At 47.7% G+C, this 25,273-nt stretch overlaps 2 protein-coding genes and 2 long non-coding RNA genes across 7 annotated transcripts; 2 read left to right on the forward strand and 2 right to left on the reverse strand.

Annotated features, from left to right (window-relative positions):
• Positions 1-746: 746 nt before the first annotated feature.
• On the reverse strand, positions 747-6,828 carry LOC110015799 (uncharacterized). 4 transcript variants are annotated; one of them, XR_013658684.1, is made up of 3 exons: positions 5,834-6,828; positions 3,450-5,753; positions 747-3,005 (listed from the first exon to the last, which is right to left on the reverse strand). It is a non-coding gene; the product is annotated as an uncharacterized LOC110015799 (long non-coding RNA). The 4 variants fall into 4 exon arrangements; XR_013658685.1 differs by having other exon boundaries at positions 747-1,726; positions 2,718-3,005; positions 3,450-6,828; XR_002874036.2 differs by having other exon boundaries at positions 747-1,550; positions 3,450-6,828.
• Positions 2,876-15,677, forward strand: sparc (secreted protein, acidic, cysteine-rich (osteonectin)). Its single transcript, NM_001104877.1, is given in 10 exon segments — positions 2,876-2,915; positions 9,243-9,308; positions 9,872-9,922; positions 10,963-11,047; positions 11,520-11,641; positions 12,215-12,335; positions 13,473-13,606; positions 13,729-13,877; positions 14,024-14,172; positions 15,264-15,677. Coding segments are annotated over 9 exon segments (897 nt in total). The 5' UTR covers positions 2,876-2,915; positions 9,243-9,251; the 3' UTR covers positions 15,293-15,677.
• On the reverse strand, positions 15,400-18,894 carry LOC110015800 (uncharacterized). Its single transcript, XR_002291069.3, has 2 exons — positions 18,656-18,894; positions 15,400-18,341 (listed from the first exon to the last, which is right to left on the reverse strand). It is a non-coding gene; the product is annotated as an uncharacterized LOC110015800 (long non-coding RNA).
• Positions 18,895-18,980: 86 nt separating this feature from the next.
• Positions 18,981-24,810, forward strand: g3bp1 (GTPase activating protein (SH3 domain) binding protein 1). Its single transcript, XM_004073615.4, has 12 exons — positions 18,981-19,141; positions 21,837-21,953; positions 22,041-22,122; positions 22,213-22,386; positions 22,461-22,551; positions 22,635-22,716; positions 22,801-23,029; positions 23,104-23,208; positions 23,279-23,393; positions 23,571-23,696; positions 23,766-23,875; positions 23,957-24,810. The coding sequence occupies exons 2-12, from the start codon at positions 21,859-21,861 to the stop codon at positions 24,188-24,190; spliced, it is 1,443 nt and encodes a 480-aa protein (XP_004073663.1). The 5' UTR covers positions 18,981-19,141; positions 21,837-21,858; the 3' UTR covers positions 24,191-24,810.
• The last annotated feature ends 463 nt before the right edge of the window (positions 24,811-25,273 follow it).

The raw sequence follows: 25,273 nt of genomic DNA on the forward strand, positions 1-25,273 counted from the left end.
TAACGAGAAAGTTTTACAAAAGCAAAATAATCTAAGAAAACGTCAGAAGGTTTTTTTTTTCTCAGCCCATAAGAACCCGTGATGACATCAGAGTCGTGTGGTACAGCCCACACCACTTTGGGTCTGGGTTCTTATCGGTGAAGGATTCTTCATAAGAAAAGTTTTTACGCTATTGGCAGATTTTCTTCTGCCTCAAATACTTTTTTTCAGGTATTTCTAGGGGGCGTGTCTTTGCAGTGCACGCTGTTCCCTTCGTTTCTTCAAAAATCATTTTAAGGCAGTAAAACTCCTCACTGCACACTTTCTACACTTTTCTCTCTCAAACTTTTATAGGAAAATAAGTCCAGGATTACAGAATGAAGATCTGACCGCGACTAAAGATTCATGTAAATGAGGCAAACTGAAACTATTCTGTACAGGAGGACTTTGATTGACGAGGTCAACAGCCAACCAGAGTAAAGAAGACTTCATTATATTTTTAAAACATGCAAAGTTACACTGAAACCCTGGAGGCTGTAACAGGTGAACCGCTCTACAGCGAGAGACGACTGCATGGAGATGTGAAGCATCAGTTCCCACAGGAGGCGGGACGCTCAGGTCTGACCCCCAAGATCCAGAGGAACCAGCTTGGTGGCCGTGGACCAGTTCGAGTTTTCAATAAATTAAGGTGTAACTTTAATTTAGAGACAAACGTCTGTCTAATCTACATCTGAGTGTGATGATGGTTTGGAAAGAGAACAGAGAAGCAGAAGCACCTTTACTTTTATTTTCACAACATCCTCGTCAGGATGTCAGAACCGATGAAAGTCTCATCAAAGTCCTGAAGTTCTGCTTTTATCTTCAACGTCTTCACACGGCTTTTCTTCCTCGTTGAGGTGTCGGTTTTTGTGACTCAACAAGTCAGCCCGGCATCATGATGCTACCACCGCTGTGTTTCACAGTGAGGATGCTGGGATTTTAGCAGAGCAGTTCTTTTTTTACAGAAAGTCTTTGGTTCTGCAGAAGAACAAATGGAAGCTGAAGCTTCCAGTGTTGATATGAATCCATCAGAGAGTCAGTTCAGTGACCTCTGTTGGTCATTTGGCAGTAAATGCAAAGGCCTGTGAGGAGATGAGGTCAAGTCCTCCACAGTGACTGCAGGTTCATCAACAACAGAACAAAGAGGGAACGACTTTATCACACAAATGCAGGAGAAAACAACCTGAAACAGCATGAAAACACAGCTGGAAGCTTCCTGGTCTCCCGCCCGCTGCTTCGTGGAGGAATGCCCAGAGTCCGGCGTGTTAGCTTGACCTCTGACCCCTGACTGTGTGGAAACGATGTTTCAGCGTCCAAAGACGTTTCCCCGGCTGCGACTCGTGCCTTCTTCCAGCTCCGCGGCGATGACCTTTATCGGAAGCATCTGGTTGTTGTTTTTGTTTCTGTTTTCAGGAAAAACCTTCTGGCCCGGTTCTGTTCTCCTGTTCCCGGTTCTGTTCTCCTGATCCCGGTTCTGTTCTCCTGATCCTGGTTCTGTTGTCCTGATCCCGGTTCTGTTCTCCTGATCCCGGCTGATGAGAACGAAAGTGGAGAGGAGACAGAAAAATGGCAGCACTAACAAATAATGATCAAACGTTAAACAAAACAGGAAAATGTGACTAAATTTAAACTTAGCCAACAGAATCTGGATTAAAAAATTCCAGCTGAAAGTTTGTTGGTCCGAGTCCTGAGATCAGCAGGATTGAACCTGGGAAGCATAGAAGACCAGAAATGTTTCCTGCAGCTTTATTACTTCACCGTGGTGCCCTTGAGCAAGGTTTCTGACCGTAAAGCTGGTTTCCCAGCCACAGTTTTTGTTTGTTTTCCCCTTGAATGTGGGCGGCAGAACAAACACAGACCGCCGTCCGGGGCCGTTTCCCAGAGGAAGGTGGGTCTCAGGGCGCCATCGAACTGTTGGAGCTGCAGCGCAGGACAAGCGGAAACGCCGCAAACCGGAATCGGACCGAGTCACAGCTTAGTCTCTTGGAAAAACCTCGTCTGTCGATGTGTTTGGAAGATCTTTAAAGATGTGATGAAAACGGTGTGTTTGGATGTTTTTAACGCGTTCTTGTGGCATTTTAACTGATAATGAAGGACTTTTATAAAGAAAATTTAGATTAAAATGACATTTCTGAGTATTTCTTTATGCAAATCGTCGAGAATCAGGAGTAGACGATAAAATGCAGTTTAAAAAAATCCTATTTTTGTTGTGGGAAATAAGTTGGGCGGGGCCACAGTCTTCATGCTCCGCCCCTTTCTGATCATCCACCTGCAGACCAACAGATCCATGAATGTCTGTGTTTTCCTGGTCTGAGCTGGAATCTGGATCAGACCCGGACAGATGGATGGATCTGATATTGCTCGCTAGCGGGAGAGCGTGTCAACAGATGGATGACGGTAAGTGGGGGCAGGCTTACTCTCAGTCAACAGTCCCGACCACTGAAGGTTTGCTTTTTTCAGAGACAGACCTTCAGGGTCGTGTTGGTCTTTTCTCACCGCTGGTTTTTTCTTGGTTCGGCTCCTGAAAGAGCAGCTGCTGGAACAGCAGGTGAGGATTCCACGCGGTTGGGTTCACATGGTGTGAAAGCAAACATGAACCGGATCAGAGCTGGAGCGCAGACCGCTTCACCACAAAAGGAGAAAACAAAACAAAATAATAAAACCCAGGGGAGCTCAGATTCCAGCTCACAAACCCTCACATCTGAATTCTGCTGCAGGAAGAAGAAAGTCCTCTCTTTAGGATGAAACCCCGCCCACCAGAGCAGAAGGGGGAGGAGCATCTGAGGGCCGGGCTGGGACGTCCCACTGGAAATGTCTTCTGTGTAAAACTGCAGAGCGCGTCAGATCGTCCTGGGGCCCCGCACACGCCTGACTTCTCTGCGCTGCCAAAGCTGAAGGTAAGAGGTCTCACTCGGACTCAGAAATCCAGCCGCTGCGTCCCGTTTGGAGGCTGTTCTGTCCAAACGGAGACGTGACCGTCGGGGGGGCTAGAATCCAGAAAGAGGGTCAGGATGGAAACTGCTGCCTGCAGGCACAAAGTCTGCAGAGGCAGACGGTCTGCGCAGACCCTCTGTGTGCCACATCGGCAGAGAGGGGGGGGGGGGGGGGGATGCCAACCGCTTTGTTTTCTTTTTATAAAACTTTTGATTCACAAAAAACAAAAAACTTTCAGCAAACTTGCAGATTTTTTTTCCATTTCTTTTGAAAAACTGAAAGAAAAAAAGAAATGAAAGAAGGGACGGAGGGAGGGAGGGAGGGGGGGGACTGGCTCTAATTTCAACAAAGCCTGCCGGAGTAATGGGAACATTTTTCTCCACAAATACCCTCCTGTGCTACACCATCACCCCCCTCCTCCTCCCCCCCATGCCCTCCCCGACTCCGACTGATTACTCCTCTGTACAGGAATGCAGGTTGCCATGGCGATCACTCACCAGCTGTTGCTGAGAGCCGGCGCAGACGCCTCCTGCAGAAAGGTTAATCTTCTCAGGCGGTGACCGCCTGCAGAAAGGCTCCTTCAGGGGAGCAGAGGGGGTGGAGTTTGTCCTCCACATCCGGCCGTGCACGGCTGGGCAGAGCTCGGCCTTCTGGTTGTGCTCCGTGACAAAACGTTTCCATCCGCTGCAAAGGCCTGAAAGTCTGGAAGAGCTCTTCCTGGATCCACAGCTTCTACTCATTGTTTGGTCGCAGGACTTCCTGCCGCTCAGAGAGCACAATGCTGCTCCGGCTTCTGCTCTTCCTCCACGTTCCAGTTCGGATCCTCCGGGAACGTTTGCTCTGGTTTCCACGTCGGTCACACCTGTAGAGGACTTTTCATGGACAGACTAGAGAACTGGGGAGGAAGAGGAGGAGGAGGTGGTGGGACTCTGGGCCAGTTTGGCAACCCCCAGACGAGTGCTGATCTCCTGACAAGAAGGAGGGATTGTGCTGCTGTCTGGCCTCGACGTGGAGGGAGAGTCTGCAGTTTAGTGCGAGGAAGGACAGGAAGAAGATGATGAAGAGGAGGAGGGGAGACCTGGAAAAAACAAGGAAAAACAACGAGACAAAGAAAAGCACAGGTGGAAGCAGATTCTCTTATACCAGGAGTCTCGCAAGCTGAGAGTTTTGCGGTTTTGCTCGGTTTCTGGCTGAAGGTCAAATGTAAGAACATCTTCACCTGGGGGTGGGAACATTTGGGGTAATTGAGCTGAAATTAGCCGTCGGTTCATAGTCCTAAACTTTTTCTGTCTCCACGTTTTCACAGAAAAGCCCAGAACCTTTCAGAACACGTCAGCTGAAAAAAATTACATTCAAAAGCAGAATTCTCCAACCATGAATAAACTTTTAGCATAAAAAGGAGCTTCTGCTGTTCATGAAGCTTAGAAATCACTGGCATGGCCCCTCCAGGCTTCCACACAAACCATGTTTTGGATCCACTTTGTTCTTCAGATTCTCATTTAGTGATTCCCCATCAGAAGAAACTTCATATAAACCCAAAAATGTCTATAAATCTTTGATGTTTCATGAAAATAAAAAACTTTTTTTTAATCACATGTTATCACACTAAAGCTGTTTATGACAATAAAACCTTGAAACACGCTCAGATGAAAGCAGTGATTCCTGTATTCACCAGAACAAAAACCCAGAAATCAACAGCAAAAAGTACATTTACTCCAAATTAGAGACACATTTTCTATTGCAGCTCAGAGAAACCAACCAAACCACATTGGAGCACATGGATCACGCTTTTATTTTGAAAACCTCACTGATTCCATCGTTTACTTCAAAGTAAAAGAAGATCGAACAGACAAAGCAGTCGGGGGTTTTGGGTGGAGCTCAGAGAGACTCATTTCTGCTGGTGGGGGGGGGGGGGTCAGGTGACTTTAGTTCTGCATGACAACGGCTCTTTGTATCGGGACGTCTCAGGTGGATGGGGGCGGGGCATGAACGTCAGGTGTCTGAGAGCAAAAACTGGATAGAAAGAAACACAAATCTGAAACTTTGTCATTGCGTTTTTATCAAAGTATAAAAGTTTTCTGGTGAGATTTTTTGACTTACTCAAAGATTTGAAAGTGAAGTTAATGACAGAAAATTATTTGAAATCTCTCCCAATTTGAAAATAAAAGTGTTCACTGGACAAAGAAAAAATAGGAAAGCAGTTTGATAGAAGACAGATTTCAAAAGATTCAATTTAAAATGTAAAAATCAATCAAAATGTCTTTAAACATCCGCGTCAAAAGCAATAGATGTAATTAATGAGTTCATGTATGTTCTGCTGCAAGCAGAGGCCTCAGAAACAAAGACGTTTCTCCTGAATTGTTCAGTAAATGTGTCAGATGATCTTTTTAACTCTTCACTCTCACACCTTCTGGGTTTGAGAATCTGACGCGATGATGACGGACAGACTGCATGGAAACCACGCCTCCAAACAACAAAAGAGCAAAGCGACACTTTTTACTGCAAACAGGGAGGCAGTTTAGTCCAAAGAAGAACTGCCTTTGTCCCCAGACCGGGAAAATATGAAAAAAAAATCCAATTTTCCTGATGAAAATAAAGACATTGTAGGTCGTTTACAAACCCCAACAGTTGCTTCAGAAGAAAACCTATTTCTTAAACGAGCAGCAGAGATTTCCTTCACGCCGTCCCTCAGACGCGGCGACTCGCCGTCTTGTTTTTCTGCTGCGTTTGCTGAGGGCCTGTTGACTCGCCGTTTGTGTCACGAGGGCGAGAACAAAGGATTCCTCTCAATCCTTTGAGTCCTGCTGGAAAAAGCGGAGATGTGAGTGAGGCGGCCGCTGCACAGGTTGTTTTCCTCCACGGCGCGTTTACTCTAGCTCACCTAACTAACCCAAAAGAAACAGGTTTGTGGGGGAAAAGGGGCCCTTTATGAGCCTGAAGTCTGACTTTGAGAGCGGCTTTCCAAAGAAAATAGGTTGTTCTGCTGTCGCGTCCGTCCATTTGGAAGCGGATGATGGGAACGGGCTCGTTTTCCCACTCGTCCTCCTTTTTTTGGGTGCCTTTTCAGTCACCATCTAGATCCACATTTGAACGGGCATTTTTGTAAGACTCTTAAAGAAGTGGAGCTCTTTTGAGCACAGATCAGTTTTTGGTTCGCTGAGAAATCCTTTGGATTATCTGTGAGATCCTCTGGACTTTCTACTCCGTTGGCCATGAAGGACAGAACATGCAGTCCTCAGCATCTGATCTCTGACACGGTTCCATGTAGACAGGAGAACCGGACGGCGTTTCTCTGGAATCCCACCATGAGATTTTGGAGAAAAACATGAATGTCTCTCACTGAAAGTCTTCTGTCCACCTTCATGCCACAAAGTTTACAGTTTTACATCTGCGTACGTGTGAACACAGGAGGAGGAAATCACATGAAGAGCGTCACGTTTCCATGGCAACTGCAGTCCCCCCCCCCCCTACACATAGAGAATAGGATTTTGTAGACTTATTAATTTTTCTTATTATCAACATGGTTGGTGCCAGGAATTTGACCAAGAACAGACTGTATCTGAGAACTGGACTGAGTGACTCCACCCCCCCCCCCCCCACCCCCCCGGCGGTCCAAACAGGAAGTGGTTCCAAGAAACCAGAATCCCATAGACTTCTACAGAGAGATAAACAGCTGTTCGTCGTTCTGTTGGTCAGAAGAGCCACAATCCGCATTTCTGTCCGCGACATTTTTTCTGTAGTTCAAGTTATTCAAGTTATAAACTGACCAATCAGACGCATCAATAAAAGTAGGCAGAGTCTGTTGGCCCCCTCTTTCATCATTAAAAACGTTTGACAGATTTCATGTCGCCATGGGTTCGTGTCCAAGGGGGGGGGGGGGGGGGGGGGGCCTTCTGTCAAGCTTACTCCTGATTGGTGAGAGTGGTTACCATAGAAACCGACTCGGACCAGTCACTGCTCACTGGCGGCGTCCGTATCGCGTGAGAATGGCGACTGAATTGACTCCAATTGGTTGCAGCAGGAAGTAAACTATTTTCTATGGGGGTGGGGGGGGTCACACTCGCTCACTCCAGTTCTTATTTACAGTCGATGGTTCTGAACCACTTTTTTTTTTACTCACAGGAAATGTGAGTGAAATTTAAGAATAACTGTTATGGAAATGAAGATTTTGTTGGCATTTTGCAAATATGTGATTAATGTTGGTTTACTCCCAGCTTGGCAGTCCGCCAAAAACACATATGACTGTAATTGAAACAAAATCCCTTAATGAAGCAATTTTTAGAGTATTTTCTGCCACGGCCTGCAAAGTGTTACCATGGCGACGTCTCGTACCTGCTGCTCTGTTATTGTGCTCTGGTAGTGGAAGGTGAGAACATGAACACGTCTCCCAGCTTCACCTGTTGAGCTGAAACTTTCTTTTTTTCACATTGAAGCAAACGACAAAATGATAGAAATCAGAAAAATGCAGGTCAAGCAGAAGTTTGACTGAACAAAACGTGATTAAAAACGGACGGTGGAGCCGTCAGTCAGTGTAACAGGCTTTGTGGTGCAGATGTTCTTCCTCCCCTTCCTCCTCCTCCTCTTCCTCCTCCGCTGCTCGACGCTCGGCTGAAGCTTTTCTCCCGTCGTGTGTCTGAACACGTCGGGGAGTTTTGGGCTCCAAAGGTGCTGAGGAAAAATCTTCCCCAGACCGGAGGATTTGTTTTGACCTTCACAGCTTCCCGTGGAATCCAAACTATGCTCTGCTTTGCTTTGGACCCCCCCCCACAGCAGCTGATGTCTGGCCAGGATCTTTACAGTCTGGACCCTCTGTGTGATGCAACCATCAGATTCGGAGTCCTGCAGACCATAACAGTGTAGATTTTTTATCCGCCCTCATGCACAGGTGTGTGTGTGTGTGTGTGGGGGGGGGGGTGATGCCTGATAAAGGACGTTCACGTGAAGTGAGATAACGTACAGAGAGCAGGGCAGACCAAGCAAAAGGGATCTGCATGTCCTCTGAGAGCACATCCAAAAACAAGGGCGGTCAGACAGGATGGGGGATTGGGGGGGATTTCTCTCACAGCAGAAACAGGAAATGAGATTTCAGGGGGGGGGGGTCATTATTCTTGCCCTCTGCAGGCAAAGTCGGGGTGAAGGGGGGAACTTTGGGGCTCCAAACCGAAATTTTTAGATTGAAATCCCACGTATCCTAAGGCAGAACTGAAGAGCAGGATTTGGTTCCGGTCTGGACCTGAACCGTCACACCACCATGTAGCTCCACCCGTCTCAACGCCTCTGTAGTTTATTTCCACCTTCATTATTCTCTCTACTACCTGCCAGAGAACCCAACCATCAGCTGTTTCCAGGCAATTTGGTCTGTACCAACGAGTGCAGTGTGAAAGCTAGATAGACTGGGAGAAGTTGGGAAATGATCCATCAGTTAGTTTGCCAAAAAAGAGATTTACTGTCAGTCTGGTGAAGGGAAACGTGACAAGACAAGAGGAATTCAGCTAAGAGGAGAAAGAAAAGTCATTTTTTTGTCTTCAAAGAACATCAGAGCTCAACTGAGGTTTACAAAAGTGGATCTGAAGAAACCACCAGACATCCAGAGCCCAGTTCTTAGAGCCGACGAGACCAGCATGGACTTTTAGTTCTTGTCTATCACCGCAGTGGAAAACCAAACGTCTTGCTGTCAGGCCGCAGGAGCTGGACACTTTCCAAGTCATCCAGAAGAAAATGTGGATCTGCAAAGAACGGAGCTGTGAGCGAGGCTGAAACACAAACGTCTGAGTCCTGGCGTTGAGTCACGAAGGAGGTCATGCCTTTGTGTTCCTCTGAGGAGACGTGAGCCGGGGATCGAACTGCCGTAAAGCTGCAGACCACATTCTTTTTGGGTGACCTGCATGGAAAAGGTTGATTCATGACGGCGAGGGGAAGCCGTGTCTTCAAAGGCGAGGCGTGGGGGGAAAAGCGTCAGGGAAAGTCAGTCGCCTCAGGAGGTGGAAAAGTGTGGAAGTCCTCCTGAAAACAGGAGCTGTGGGATCGCAGCTTTTTTCCAAACTCAACTCTAGACGCACAAAGCGGAAGATGATGAGGATTTTCCTCTGTGTGAAATGGACAGCTTCCTTGTACAGTTTTAGGTCGTTTGGAAATGTCTTCTGCTTTCTGGTTGTAGTAAAAGTATCTGCGTTTATGTGAAAATGTCCACATCGCATACACAACCGTTTTTAGCAGCTGCTAAAGACTAATGTTTGTTTCCTGGAAAATCACAAAAGCAAATATTTAAAAAATTGTGTCTCGCTGAACAGACTTTGAAGATGAGGGTGTGGATCGTCTTCCTCCTGTGCCTGGCTGGCCACGCCATGGCTGCTCCTGTAAGTTAACCAGTTTGTGTGTGTGTGTGGGGGGGGGGGGGGGGCTGTCCAGTGTGACGCTTTCTGAAGATAATTATAAGTTCTCACCCACATGGATTTCCTGTGTATTTTTCTATGTGGTTTTGCCACATGGGAAGGGTTCATTCTATGTAAACCAAACTGCTGCCTTGGGTGTAGCTGCGTCTGCTCTGTCTGCTGCATCTGCTCTGTCTGCTGCATCTGCTCTGTCTGCTGCATCTGCTGCCTCTGCTCTGTCTGCTGTATTTGCTGTGTCTGCTCTGTCTGCTGCATCTGCTCTGTCTGCTGCGTCTGCTCTGTCTGCTGCGTCTGCTCTGTCTGCTGTATTTGCTGTGTCTGCTGCATCTGCTCTGTCTCCTGCGTCTGCTCTGTCTGCTGCATCTGCTCTGTCTTCTGTATTCGCTGCATCTGCTCTGTCCTCTGTGTCTGCTGGATTTGCTCTGTCTGCTGTCTCGACTGTGTGAAGAACTAAAATCAGGTTTCCTCCTTCAGATGGCGAGCTTCTGTGCTCGTCACGTGTGGTTTAACATCTGTGTTTGCTGCAGGCTGAAGAGGAGCCAGCGCTGGAAGAGCTGGTCACAGAGGAACCAGCTGAGGTCAGTCCAAGAGTCCAACGTCTCGATTCTCCTTCCAGACGTCGAAGCTCCACTAGAACCTTGTTGTTCAATCCAAACCAAAGCTAGATCCTCGTCAGGATATATCTGTTTTGTAATTGTAGTTGCAAAACGGGCACGCTTGTGTAACACCAACGCTGTCACGTTTGTTTCAAACAGAAATGTGTGAGCGCCTCCCCCTTCCTCTTCGCTGTACGTCCATCACAGACCTCACCATCTTTATCCCCCCGAAAAAGAGCTCCTTAGAAATATTCAGTAAAGATGTGTCAAAATGCAGCAAACTGCTTCCAGTTCAGTTCAGGTTTGGCTGGAAGTGAAGCGTGAAGAAGCAGCACTTTAGGTGGAGCTAGCTTCAGAAACAGGAACACCTTTAGACGTGGAAACTAGTTTGAAATGATGTGTCACAACTTTATTATAACAAATATAATAAAAATGTTTTTTGTTTTACAAAAATCTGAAGCTTAATGCAAACTGCAATGAAACACGGTGGTAAAAGTGCAAAACTGAGACGTAACCTTTGCACTGATCAGCACCAGAGCAGGATTTTTACAGATTTAAACCCTGTTTGAAAGATGAAACTGGTGTTTCGTAAAGTAAACGCCGTTGATGCTGAAACACCAGCAGCTCTGAGCTTCTCCTGCATTCTTCTCTGAAGACAGGAAACCATGAATTCCAGAATCTTCTGAGATCATTGCAGCCCTTAAAAAAAGCCTCAAGTGAAGCCGGAGCTTTCATGAGAACAGGGAATGATTTTTTCTCCAGAGGTCCAGCGGGACCTCGGATCCCACAGCTGGTAATTTTAGCCTTTTTTTGGCCTGGTGTGGACGCAGCTGCTTGTTATTGTTGGATGTGGTGGTTTCCTGGTTTGCCTTTGGCCTCAGCGACAGACTTCTTTTAACTTTTACAGGGAAGCAGAGACAGATTAGTGGTTTGGTTAAAGTGGACGCTGATTAGAAATAGACTTAAAAACAAAAGCTGGAGTGTTTTCCTGCAAAAGCCTGATGTTGTCTCCTGCTCTTCAGGAGGTTGAGGTGGGGGCCAACCCCGTGCAGGTGGAGGTCGGGGAGTTTGACGAAGCCATTGAGGTTGTGGAGGATGCCGCTGAGAGTAAGTACACAAATGCTGCAGTTGTTTAGGTTCACCACCAACACCGTTTACTAATTCTTCTTTAACCTCAACATCCATCACTGCGGCCTTCAAAATAAGAGCGCGTTCCTCTGAGAGGTGTGTTGATTGGTTTTTGTTTCCATGAAAGAGGATTTGTGTTTAAAAAGCTGCAGTGGCTTCTGCAGCTGCGTGGAGCTCGTGGGTTCGGTCGGGTAAACCGGCGTAATGACAGGCTGGGAGCAGACAGCTGTGATTACATGTTCCACCAGCGTCAGGAGGCGGCTCGGCCGGGTCCGGCCGGAGCTGAAAACGCTCCACATGTGCAGCAGAAACAGCTCAGAAGAGCTTTCGACCGGATTTCGCAGCGTCCGTCTCAAAAACGGAGGATGCTTTTGGTCCTGAAGGGGACAAACGTTGAGATGTCAGTTTGGTGTGAGCTCAGATTCCTGCTTCCCGCCGTGATTTCCTGCAGATCCCTGCCTGAACCACCGCTGCAAGAAGGGCAAAGTGTGTGAGGTGGATGACACCAACACCCCCATGTGCGTGTGCCAGGACCCCTCCAGCTGCCCCGCCGCCGAGGGGGAGTTTGAGCACGTGAGTCCAGACGGCGTTCACGTCCACAAACGAGCTCTCGTGGCAGAAATCAAAAGTTCTGCTTCAAATGAACAGAAAAAAAGGTTACTTGACGCTTTTATCAGTTTTCACATCATATATATTGTAGCGACCCAGCCGATACGTCACTATAGCTGTGCTGCTAATAAAGCTCCTTCATTGGAGAGCCGCCCGTGCCCCATACACCACACGACCCCGGACAGTCTAAGGGAGGAAGAAATAGACAGAGAAGCTAAATCTACTTTCCAGCATCAACACCCATTTAATTGAACACACCACAAACAGCATGTACGTCAGTTGTGTTCCCAGCCCTCTCACTCATGGTTTTCACACCAAGATTCCCCACTTCCCATGAGTCTTAGGGGCTGAATATTGTAGCGACCTGGGGGCTAACCCCCAGGTCGCTACAATATTTTAGGACAAAACTGGTTTTTCAAATTAAAGTCAAGTAAAAATCAGTTTTACATGGAGAAGAAATATGTTTGAGTGTTAAACCTGCAGTTAAATTCAGCACAGATGTAGCCTCCAGATGAGTTTTTTTTTTCCTCTTTTCAGATCTGCGGCAACGACAACAAGACCTATGACTCATCCTGCCACTTCTTCGCCACCAAGTGCGCCCTGGAGGGAACCAAGAAGGGCCACAAGCTGCACCTCGACTACATCGGCTCCTGCAAACGTGAGCTGCTGAAATAACGATCTTCCCTTTTCTGGAGCGTGGGCTCTCTGCTGTGGCTGGGGGGTGGGGGTGGGGGGGCCTTCATGTCGGATCACGTCAGCTGCAGCGTTTGAGTAGACCCGCCCAGGCTTGCAGGCTAAGCTGGTGGTGCAAGGGGAGTCCAGGCTCACAGGCTCTCATGGAGGTCATGGTGTTTGTTCAGTACAGTTATTCATGCACACAAAAGTCCATCAAAAACCCTGCCTGACGTGTCGTACACGACAGATTCAGAACCTGCACACTCTACTCCAATCTCCAATATTTTCTGATCTAGAACAAAATTCTTGTCTTGGAAAGACAATCCAGAACAAAATTCAAGTTTTAAAGAGACTTTAGAGACCAAGTAAGAGTCCTAGGACTTAAGGAGGACTCATCCAGATGCAGAAGAAGCTAGAAAGAAGGTCACTAGACTCAGTTCAGGTCAGAGGTCATGATCCAACAGTCAGAAAGGACAAACATGGAGAGTTTAAGGAGAAAGAAACTTTTAAGGAACATCTGGATGATCCGCTAAACCTCTGAACTACAGATCTGGTCAGACACTAGAGAAAACTTTCTGGACTCAAACTTTCAGAGCCATACACGGAGGTGGAGGTGTGATGGTGTGGGGCTGCCGTGCAGCTTCAGGACCTCAAGAACTTGTGATGGAACCATGAAACTTGTTCTCTATCTGAAAAACTGGAGGTGGAACATCGCCCATCAGTTTGTGAGCTGAGGAGGAACTTTGGGAACATTTGTTAGGCTGTAGGGGGGATTTTGTTTATGGGGGCGTTGGGCAGGTTTGGACCACTTTTGTAAATTACTAAATGGAATGAAACAGCAACTGGTAAATGTTTGATTTGTAAGAAACAGGATTCTCGTAAATCCAGGTGGAGAGACTCGTCAGGACCTCAGGTTACTTCCTGTTGACGAGTGAATTGGTGAAAACTCTTTGGACAGAATTTGAAGCAGAAAGAAGTTGGGAAAATCAGAGTTTGCTCTTCAATAAACGTGCTGAAGTTTTACCTCCTGAATACCTGCTGAACAGGAAGCATCTCCAGCGACCTGGAGGTGAAGTTCCTGCTCCGAAGCAAACACTGAGAGTTTTTCTTTCTTCCGCAGTCATCGAGCCCTGCCTGGACAACGAGCTGACGGAGTTCCCGCTGCGCATGAGGGACTGGCTGAAGAACGTCCTGGTGACTCTGTACGCGCGCGACGAGGACAACAACCTGCTCACCGAGAAGCAGAAGCTCAGGGTGAGGCCCACGTCTTCCTCCTGAACTTCCTCTGTACCTACATTTTGAGCGTCTTTACTCGTTCTTTCGCCTAGATGCAAGTTTTCCTCAGGCACACGCTAACGCTAACGCTAATGTTTCAGGTAAAGAAGATCTACGAGAATGAGAAGCGCCTGGAGGCGGGCGACCACTCTTTGGACCTGTTGGCTCGGGATTTCCAGAAGAACTACAACATGTACATCTTCCCTGTCCACTGGCAGTTTGGCCAGCTGGACCAGCACCCCGCTGACGGGTCCGTACCTGGAAACCCTTCTTAGGCTAGCTCCACCCACACCCATACCTGACCCGTAAACAGGCTGCAGGGAAGGCTTTTCTTCTCTCGACAAAGGTTTGCTTGCGCTGTTGTTGCTGATTGTCCTTCTGTTTGTGGACACTCAGATACCTGACACACTCGGAGCTCGCCCCGCTGCGCGCCCCCCTCATTCCCATGGAGCATTGCACCACCCGTTTCTTCGAGGAGTGCGATGCTGACAAAGACAAGTACATCGCCCTGGAGGAGTGGGCCGCCTGCTTTGGCATCAAAGAGCGTGAGTGTCGGTTTCAAAGAACAAGAATGGTGGTTTGTTTTGGGGTTTTTTGGTCCAAACTTATGAAATCTGGGTCACAAGTTTACGGCAATTTTACTAAACATTTTTAGGATTTAGGGTTTTTAGGACCTGAAGTTTTAGTGCAACTGACTAATGATAAATTACAGGCTTTATTTGAAGTTCTGTTAGCTAGCTTAACCCTTGTGCTTTCCTAGGCACTTTAACATTGGGAGTTGGGTCATCTAGACCCACTAGACACGCTGAACCTTTTTTCTTCAATAATTTGTGATCTTCACTGGTGTCCATGGGTTACATGAAATCTTTCCACCTTTATCCACCTTTGTCATGGTAGGGAGAACACGTCAATATAAGGGATCAGGATCAGGAAGAGCATCCCATGTAAATCCAAAGCCGACAGCTGAAGTGAAAAGGAAAAATAACTTGAAAACACATCAATTCTAGAAAATAGCTCAATGCAAAAAAAAAAATATCAGACCACTGTCCTTTTTTATTGTTCAAACTTGTTCCTGCAAAAAGTCAAAGGACCTTAAACATTTGTAAAAAAAAAAAAAAAAAAGGCTTGATTAGCCGAATGCTAACAAAGATAGTAAAGCTAATTATGCTAACAAAGCCAAAAACGCTAATAAAGATAACAATGCTAACAAAGATGGTAAAGCCAATTATGCTAACAAAGCTAAAAACACTAACAAAGCTAACAATGCTAACAAAGATAGAAAAGCTAATCATGGTAACAAAGATAGCAAAGCTAATTATGCTAACAAAGCTAACAACGCTAACAAAGATAACAATGCTAAAAAAGCTGACAATGCTAAATTAAATGTAAAAACGATTTTGTGATTAACCATTTAACACAAGAAATGTCGACTGGCTCTTTGAACGGTCAAAGAGTCAGGTTTCGTCAAAAAACGCGTGTTGTTGTGTCACCGGCGACCTCTTTCTTGTTTAAGGGTTATTCATCTCTAAAGGAAGTTGAATGTGAGAAGAAAAAAAAGGTTTATTTGTTTTTTTTCTGTCACTAATATCTCCCTTTTCCAGCCTCTAAAGGTGATTTTGTGCGTTTGTGTTTGCAGAGGACGTGGACAAAGATCTCGTCATCTAAACTCCTCTGACCAGCGGCAGTTTGAGGACCAACTAGTTGCTACTAACCAGAAATGGTGCTGATCCCTAAGTTAAAAGATAACAGCTAAAGGTGCTAATTGCAAATCCTTTTCTTTGTATTTTTCTTTAATAATGATATTTGCTTCCTATACCACTAAAAGAGAAATCTGCACAGTCTGTACTAACCATCATGAGCAGTTGAACTAAAGACCCAGTAAAGAAAACCTCGGATGTAAATTTGAGTCGCTGACCATCTTCTCTGTTGTTGATGCTGCGTTTCGTTCAGGGCCTTTGAACGCATCGCATTGGGGAGATGAAACTGTAAAGTGAAAAATAAAGTTTCTAAATAAATACTTCCTTCGCTTGCTTCCTACAAGAACAAAGGGTTGGGTCTGTTTGCACTCTCTGTGTTGGATTCTTGTTTCTGTCATGTGTGTTTGGCCATCAGACTGTTGGACTGAGGGAAAACCTCGCAGGCGGAGTTTTTCTCCCGTGTTTCTACTGACTGAGCGCACCACCAAGTGTTTTCTGAATAAAAGTCTATGAAATGATGTGGAGATCTCTGCATACATTCATGCCTGCATTTGTCAAATCTACTGCGAATCTACTTTTCTTTGGAGGCTGTTTTCGTTAATAGAATTCAGGTGAAGCATTTTTTATTTGATATTTTTAAAACATTTTTCTGATAGTTTGAGGTAGAATTATCTTCTCCTAAACTTCCGCAAAGGGTTTTTCTCCAATTTCATGATTTTCTTCATCGTCATTTCAACAAAGCTACTTTGATTTTATAAAGTCAAACCAACTGATTCAAATGATCCTTTCACTATTCTGAAGAAGCAGCAGTTTGTGTTCAACCCAGATCACTGATTCTAAGGAATCCGCGTTTACAAGTTCAAATCCAGTTTCTCTCCAGACAAAAGCACCTTTAGACACGTAAATATTCTTACACGTGTGGACTAAACCTCTATGAGCTGAGGAAGAATAGAGGTGTGGGCTGCAGCTCCTCCAGGCACTAAAAACAATCAGACAAATCCCATTAGACTGGATTATTTCACTCCAATACACTCATGAAAAGACGTTTATTGCCTGGTATAAAGTGAACGTTCCCCAAGTGAACAATAGAAAAGGACAAATATATCATCAGGAGTCCAGCAGACTCATGAAATGCTGTTTGACTTGAAGGAGGATCAGTGGCGAGTTTTAGTGTCCCAGGACCCCCCCCCCCAATAAATGAAACATTAAAAACAAAAGGAAAAAATTTGAAGTAATGTTTGAGAAAAACAGAAGAGAGGAGCATCAGAAAGGAATGGGGATGGACAAAAGTCCCTCCTGTCTGTTTATGATAATTGTTAGAGCAACACTCTGGATGGGGGAGGGGGTCACCTGCTTTAGGCTCCTCCCCTTGACTAGCTCTTTAAAGTCAAACAGCCGCTATGCACATTTTGTGCATTTCCCACGAATGAAATGTCGGCCTTTCGTGATCCATGTGTGATAAATGTCATTCATTCGCGTTTTTTGCGTTCGTCGGTGTGCGCAGACGTCCGTCGAGGATTACGGCCGACGGTTCTTTGCGTGAAATCAGTTTTGAGCTGTACACAATTTTGGGTCGGTTGACAATTACGCAGTTTACGAGTATTTTATGTAGTTTATACGCAATTATTACGACAATCATACGCAATTGCGCGTGATTTTGGTGAGATGCATAGGCAAATTTCTGTCTTTCCATGACTGTTCAACGTCTGTCTAATGGACTTTTCACACATGATCCACCGATGTATAACTTATATTTTGCACATACGGCACACATTTCCCATTAAAACTATGTAATTCATGCACGAATCACTAATGTTATGCACATAAACAGAGCAATAATCACGCACGGTTCATGTTCGTGGTCTTTCAGTGGTTTATTCGAACTTCCTCCGTGGTTTTACCGTGGTTCATTCGTGATAAATGTCAAATTTCACGTAAAGATCACAACTTTTCCTACTTTTTCCACATATATTCACCAATTTTCATCCATGCATTATGCACTAAATGTCCGTAGCGGCTGTGCGACACGACTTTTAGCAGAAGGTGATCTGATGTTATAGCGATCAAACCTCCAGCTGCTCTGCTTCAGCAGCCAACTCTGCTTATTTTCTTTTTCCAAAGAACCCTGCCAAAGGAACCGCTGGTTCTAGAGCATATGTTCCACCTCCGACCACATCAGGCCCTGAATGTCTGCAGACAGCTATAGGAGGAACTATAACATTTCCAGACTTCATCCAGCAGCAGCAGCAGCTCCGTCCGTCGGTCTGCAGAACCTTCCTTCAGGAACCAATGTCTCCATGTTTACCTGCAGCAGCTGCTGCTAAGCGTCTCAGGATTTCCCCCGGGATCTCGTTTCCTGACAGAACTCAACACACATGATGGATCGTGACCCATTTAAAACTCAGACGAAAGAACATCCAGTTAACTGAACATCGTGTCTGTCAGCCTCCATCTTATCTGTTAAACTGAAACCGTTGTTTGCACATTTCCCAGCCTCTTTTTTTAAATTTACCACCAGCTTCAATTATCTGCAGACGGTTCAGCATTTAAGCCAAAGCCACCACATCCATCATCTGCGTCTGAGTGCTGCCTGATTCTGTTTGCTGTCTGTAGGAGCTGTGCAACATCTCAACCAGTCTAACCTTCAATGTTAGGAGCTCCGGCATTCCTTCCCCCATTCAAGACCCAACACTCCAGGTTTTATTCGTTTTCACAAATAAACCCCATGTGTGTTTTTCCCCCATCATTTGAAGAGTATAAATGTTTAAAACGTCTTCCAAACAGTGGGAAAAGTAACCTTTTAGGGCTGCAGCAAACCTGTGCCGAACATGCAGTCCTCTCAGAGCAAACGGCATCCGGCAGCGACCGCTCACAGCTGCTCGTGGTCCCCTGGGAGACGGCAGAGGGAGAGACGCAGCACCCAGTTACCATCTGTACCTGCTCATCCAGCCCTCAGCAGCAAGAATGCACAGCGGCGTGAACCCAGCGTGCCCCAGCAGGAAAAACTCCCCCTGACTCTGACAGAGGAAACAACGGAAGACATCTGTAATTTAATATCAGCTCTTTTTTTTTTTTAAGCTGATGTCTCTGTGCTGACATCATGACAGCCATATTGTGGTTTGAGGCTCAAACATCTGCAGCAGTTTAGTCATGGGATCAGTAGCTCTATGTGTTTAGTTTGTCTTTTTAAAAGATGACTAAAAAGATGAACTTTTCTTTTTCTTTAGTGCACTACACGTTTTTCTTTAGTGCACTACAGGAGCAGACATTTTTCCAGTCTGCTCTGACTGTCTGCAGTCATTTCAGTCTCAATGGCGTTACATTTACCCACCTGCTTATTTTAAAGCTAAAGCACTCTCGCATTCGAACCCCTTTGATTGATGACGGTGGATAATTCTGGATGAAAAATTCACGGCGACCTAAAATCACTGATTCTGAACGCATTTGTCGCCTCCACGCGGTGGACAGCCGCTGGTGCACATCTGTGTAGAGAATCTGCCGGGATACGCCTGTCGGTATAACCATCGCACCCTCTGCCACCGCCGCGCGGTGGTTGGCTCCCTTGGAATAGAGGGAGCTTCGCGATTGGCTGGATGCGCGGGAGGCTTGCCATTCTCTCACCCCATTGGTCAGCGGGTCGTGGATGCGTCATTTCATTGGCTGAAGCTTCTTTATACGGAGGGACGTCAGATTTGGCTGCGGAGGTGAAACCGGTACCCGGGCTCTACAGCACGCCGCGAAGCCGCGCCAGCGCCTCGTCGAAGTCCATAGATTAAAAAATATATTTATACATTTTCCAAAAACTATTGACTCATTGGTAAGTTTTAATGTCAAACCTACTGTTTGAATCCAGGCAGAAAGTGAAACTAGAATGAAAATAGGATTAACGTGGTGGCTCATCCGGGCTCCATCTACATCCTGATGTTAGCTTCCTTTGACATTGTCGCGCGGTCTATAGACGGACGCGCTGAAATCCGATTTAAACGTTTATACTTGCTTTTTAATCGCGATCAGAAGTCCGGAATGGGTTTTTTCCGACATATGTATGAAATTGTTGCTGTTACAAATCACCCACGACGGCTTGGTTTTACTCTGAGCTGCAGGAATTAGCCGCAGCCCTCGTTAGCACACCCCCCCCCCCCTCTGGTTTTTCCAGCTTTCTTTCCTTATTTTTCGTGGGGTAAATTCACCTTTTCCCTAAACAGAGTTAGCTTCGTTTCTACGCGTCTTTGGATGTTAAAAGCGTCATTTTGTGGCCTCGGCGTCGGGATCGGAGCGTGGACGAGCACCGCCCGGGACACGTGCTGGGGCTGCTGAGCGCCCCCCCCCCCCCCCCCCCCCCCGTCAGAATTCGTCTTTTGGGGTTGGTGGGCCCGTCCAGCTGTCCCGGATTAGATCGGAATGGACCAGGACAGCGCACGACACGTGAATCCCGGTTAAATTTGTCAAGGCCTCGGGGGCGCGTGTCAGCGCGGTCCCGGAAAGAGAGCGCGCGGGTCGGCCGTTTCCGTCGCCGTTCCCGCGGCGTGGTCTTTGTCTGCGGGCCGCGCGTGCAGATCTCCACGCACTTCTGCGGAAGCACGTTAAATGATTGGTCCCGTCTATGTTAGGCCCCTCGCGGATCAGACCCGCGTGACTGCGGGAGCTCCCGGGCCGTTCCGTGTTAAAAATGGCAGATGGCTGTTGGCCGTGAGAACAGATGTCAAAGTGGCTCGTGGCCTTCTGGGCTCAGAGCTTCACCTTTCCCTTCCAGGTCCTCCAAGCCAACAGTTTCCGGTTCTGTCAGCAGAACCTCTGGTGTATTTGAACCCAGATCCGCTTTATGGTGCTGAACTGAAGTGGGAAGAGAAGAATGTGCGTCTGTGGCGGCACGTCTGCTCCCTGAACCGTCCCTCCTGGTTTGTCCGTGAAACCCACTTGACAGAATAGAAGATCAACATCTTCTGATTGGCTGATCCCTCCTGATCCAGGATCATGGCCATGTGCAAAACATCAGGAATATCCTGGAAACCCGGAAGAACCCGTCACTGCCGGGGGGGTCAAACCCTGTAGAATCGTGAAAGCGCTTCCAGGTTCAAGTGGGGATGTATTAAACCCAAAGAACTGTTCAATTAGAGAATCCGGTTTCATCAGGGCAAGATGATCTAATCCACTTGCAGATGAACTCTGGTGTGGTTCACTTCAGTGTAAATGCAAACTGATCGTCCTCTGATTATGGAGAGGCAGGAAGGTTCACTTCTGGCTCAAACCCATTGAAGGAATTCCAGTCGCCTTCTTGTTGTCTTTTTGTGAAACGGACGGCGCCATGTTGGAGGCAGACGTAGAGTTGATCTGAATTGATCGGTGTTTCTATGGCAACCACTCTAAGTGTCAGACTCCAGGCCTCGTTGGCCTGTGTCCCACATGTCTTCCCATCAACTTGAAATTGAAGCTCCTTATTGGCTAAACACACCTGATTTCTGAAAAACCTGCTGGATAACGGCCCTTAAGGCCTGCAGTCTGACTCCAATCAGGAGTGAGCTTGTTGGAAGGCCACGCCCCCACCCATGAAAGCAGGCTTCTTTGGTTTGTGGTTTTGGGATCCCATTTGAAAGATCCTGGTCCATCCTCCATAACATGTAGAAATTCTGGTGACACTTTTCTTTTAGTGAGAAAATAACGACACATTTCTGCTATCTGGTACACATGTATTACATTTATAGGCTTTTTCTACAGAGGAGGATTTCTCTCTTTGGTGTTGAAATTTGCTGATTCAGACTGCGGCTGCTGGTTGCATGATGCTGGAGGATGGTCTCTAACCTCATTCCACATCAGACGGGGGGGGGGGGGGGGGGGGGGCATTGTTACTGCACTCGTCCCCTTCCTGGGAAATCATGGCTAATGCTCGCGTAAACAAGAATAAATGCCTCATCTGCAATACTTAAACATTTTTCTTATTTTCTATTCAACGGTTGCCATGGCGTCCAAATACACAATCTGAAACATCTGGGGGGGGGTTTCCCCCTCGTGTTGTGGACCTGGAGCCGTTTCCTGGATCCGAAGTGACTTCAGAACCGTCGCTCACTCAGTCACAGGTTTCGGTTGGTGTGACATTGATCACTCTGGATGAACGTCAGCGATGAAATTCTTTTGTTCTGCTACCTTTGCTAATAAAGGTTTGTTTGAAATTCTCTACTACATTTGAGTGGGAAGCTCGTGTTGCACCTTTTTTCAGAAGTTTCCCCACATTTGGTTGATTAGGGTTTTGTAAGTTGTCGCCAGAGCAACAGAAACATTAGCTAAAGATGAGTCATTTTGCAGCAGTTGTTTAACTTTCCATTTCACGCTCGCTTTGTCCACCCAACGCTTGTTGCCCCCATGCTGCCGTTGGTTCTTGTGGGCGTGGCAGACATCAGCTGTGAACCATGAGATTCTTTTTAGAGGTTCATTGGTCGCTGGGGAGGGCTGTGGGGCTCCCCCCCGCCTGGATAACCACCGCAGCTCAGACGCTCCCTTCTGTTCTTTCTCTGCAGAGAATTCCAGCTGACCAAAGAAATGGTGATGGAGAAGCCAAGTGCCCAGCTGGTCGGGCGAGAGTTTGTCCGACAGTATTACACGCTCCTGAACCAGGCCCCTGACTACCTGCACAGGTGACGCCCCCGCCCGCGGTTTGACCACCAAGGCTTGTAGATGTGTTCGGGTGTCCTGACCGTCTGGCGCTTTCCCTCCGCCTTCAGGTTTTACGGGAAGAACTCGTCGTACGTGCATGGCGGTGTGGACGGCAATGGCAAACCGCTGGAGCCGGTTTATGGACAGTCGGTAAGACCGTTGAGGCATAGATCCCGTCTGTCTTTCATTCGCTTTCCTAAAATGGCTCATAAATGTCGCATTTTGCTCCAACTCCTGCAGGAGATCCACAAGAGGGTGATGGCGCTGAGTTTCCGGGACTGTCACACCAAAATACGGCACGTGGATGCGCACGCCACCCTGAACGAAGGGGTGGTGGTGCAGGTGATGGGGGAGCTCTCCAACAACCTGCAGCCCATGAGGAAGTTCATGCAGACCTTCGTACTGGCACCGGAGGTCGGTGCCACGGCAAAACTCGCGGCAGCATGTGTGTCCGTTCCCCAGCATTCACTCCCTCTGTGCTCCCACAGGGCACGGTCCCCAACAAGTTCTACGTCCACAACGACGTGTTCAGGTACCAGGACGAGGTGTTTGCCGACTCGGACTCCGAGGTTCCTGAAGGTCAGACGGCTTCTCTTATGTAGATCTGAGGATTTCTAATTTCAGTCAGGAAGTCTGAACGTTTCACACCACTGTCCTTACAGAGTCAGAAGATGAGGATCTGGAGAGGGCCCCCTCCCCCGATACCACAGAGGAGCCCGCCCCTTTCTACGACCCCACGGCCTGGTGCGTCGAAGCTTCGGGGTTTCCACCTGAAGTGGAACTCTAAGTCGGGTTTTCAAAGTGAGCGTTTCCCTTTCCTCTTGGCAGTTCTGAGCCCACCGCCCCCGGTGACGATGAGGAGGTGGGGGCCAGTCCAGAGCCGGAGGTGGAGAAGGACCTGGAGGCTCCTGAGGCGGAGACGGCCCACGACAGCCGGACAGAAACGCACTCTGACGACGAGCAGACGGAGAAGAGGCCGTCCACCCCCGCAGCGCCCACCACAGAACCGGTTTCGGCGCCGGCCGAGCCCGCTCCGAGCGCCCCGGAAGAAAACAGAGTACGTCTAAGAAAGCTGAACAGACGGAACGCGACCAGACCGCCACTCTAACGCCTTTCTCTGCTCGCCCACAGCCGTTCTCCTGGGCGTCTGTTACCAGTAAGAACCTCCCTCCCAGCGGCGCCATCGCCGTGTCCGGAATCAGCCCACATGTTGTCAAAGTGGCCCCCGCGGCTCCGGTAAGTCTGAGGTACTCCAGCAAAGTCCTGACGTAGAAAATGAAAACTAGATTCAGACCTCTGTTTGTAGGTGAGAACAGAAGTGAAGCCAGAGTCTCAGACGACGCAGAGACCACAGAGGGAGCAGAGGCCGCGAGAGCAGAGGCCCGGGGGCCCTCCCCCCACACACAGGGGGCCGCGACCAGGTACACGACCAGGCGTTCTGATTGGCTCACGATTAAACCCAGAGTGATCTGGATCAGAAGTGTCTGTTTGGAGTTATTCAGGTTCTCGTTGATCTGAGTTCTTCAAAAGTTCCTGTTTGTCAGAGACGGCACTCTAAAACCGATGGCGTTTTAGATTTGGTGGTTTCTCTGTTTCAGCTCGAGAAGGCGAACAGGGCGAGCCGGAGGGTCGCAGGATCGTCCGCTATCCTGACGCGCACCAGCTCTTCGTTGGAAACGTTCCCCATGACGTGGACAAAAACGAACTGAAGGAGTTCTTTGAGCGTGAGTAGGCGGAGCCTCTTCCACGTGAAAGCTGAAACCCCGTTTGACTGACGGATTCTGCTCCTGCAGAGTACGGGGCGGTTCTGGAGCTGAGGATCAACAGCGGAGGGAAGCTACCCAATTTTGGCTTCGTGGTGTTTGATGACTCTGAACCGGTTCAGAAGATCCTCAACAACAAGGTGAGTCCGAGTCCATCCGGCCCGGCGGTCGGGTTGTATCCAAACCAGAAGAACCGGTTCTGAGAAGTTCTGTTCTTTCAGCCCATCAAGTTCCGAGGAGACATCCGCCTGAACGTGGAGGAAAAGAAGACTCGCTCCGCCAGGGAGGGCGACCGGCGGGACTCCAGGCCCCGGGGCCCAGGCGGTCCCAGAGAGCGAGTTGGGGGCGGACCCAGAGGACCGCCCACTCGTGGGGGAATGTCCCAGAAGCCCAGCTTTGGCTCTGGGCGGGGGGCGGGCCCCAGCGAGAGCCGCTTCTCGGCTCCCCGTCAGTGAGCTTCAGTTTTCCGGCTGCAGACCTAACAGAAGCTGCAGCCGCATTTTTAACCATCCACTCACTCTGGCTCCCGCTGAACCCCCCCCGGCCCCCCGTGACATTTCTGGAAGGAGTGTTCAAAGGCTGCAGGAGTTGTTTGGGGGGTCTGCAGTGACCCCACCCCCTCCCATCCTATTGGTTCCTGCACTCAGACGGCGGTGCGTTCAGGAACCGGTTCTTTTCTCTTCAGTTTGACTTTACTTTTGGCGTTGAACTTGAATCTCACAAATGAAAAACCAACAAAAAGGCGTAAATATTACTTGAATTGGGGATGTAGAGACCCAGAGGCTTATTTTATTTTCCGAGTTCTCTCCCTGTTTCTTAAAGGAACGTGTACTTTTACTGCTTTGGGCAATCCTGTGTATTGCTGCCACCGTTGTTTCGAGCGATGGCCCCGCCCATCGTTTTTATCAGGTCACGAGCTGAACTGTAGTTTTCTTTGATGTCGATGTTGTAATCTACACAAACGTGTCTGAATGGATCAAACCTGTTCGCCTTTTTTTTACCAATGCACTTCATTTGTCATCATGTTTAAGCTCATGCCGACGAGAGAACTAAATTAAACCATTTACTGTTTTCACACCGACTGCTTCCTGTTTGGGGGACTGGGGTTCCGCGGGGTGGGGGTGGGGGCACCCTGGGGTTCTGGACCGTCAGTAGGGCTTTTATTCTGGTCTGAAGGTCCAGATGAATCTTTCTTACGGCACCGTTGAGCCTGAATTTGACCCCATCACCAACATTTACACCCACAAAAAGGAACTTTGTGGCCAAAAAAGATCCACTGACAAAACAAAGAATGGGGCGGGGACATCTGGAAAGAGTTCTGAAATGATGGGATTGCTCTAAGAAAATTTTAATCAGACAAAAAAATCAGTGATGAAAGTCTTCCGGGAATTCCCGGAAATCCGGGTTTTTGAGCAAACCGAACGTACTTTCCGGCAAATAAAGACCTGATCTCTACGGACAAATCGCTTTCCGGATTAAAAAATGGTCTGAAATCAGCTTGAATTTAGACGAAGGATTAATATTGCATTTCCAAAAAT

This window comes from Oryzias latipes, chromosome 10, assembly GCF_053564925.1.
Source record: "Oryzias latipes strain Hd-rR chromosome 10, Olatipes_Hd-rR_3.1".
Taxonomy (NCBI): Eukaryota; Metazoa; Chordata; class Actinopteri; order Beloniformes; family Adrianichthyidae; genus Oryzias; species Oryzias latipes.

What these genes read in the sequence shown, in the direction of transcription:
- g3bp1 (XM_004073615.4), top strand. Translation starts at nt 21,859, where the DNA reads ATGGTGATGGAGAAGCCAAGTGCCCAGCTGGTCGGGCGAGAGTTTGTC. An exon ending in AAGTGGCCCCCGCGGCTCCG is followed by an intron (nt 23,209 to 23,278) that starts GTAAGTCTGAGG and finishes CTCTGTTTGTAG; the next exon opens with GTGAGAACAGAAGTGAAGCC. An exon ending in AGAAGATCCTCAACAACAAG is followed by an intron (nt 23,876 to 23,956) that starts GTGAGTCCGAGT and finishes CTGTTCTTTCAG; the next exon opens with CCCATCAAGTTCCGAGGAGA.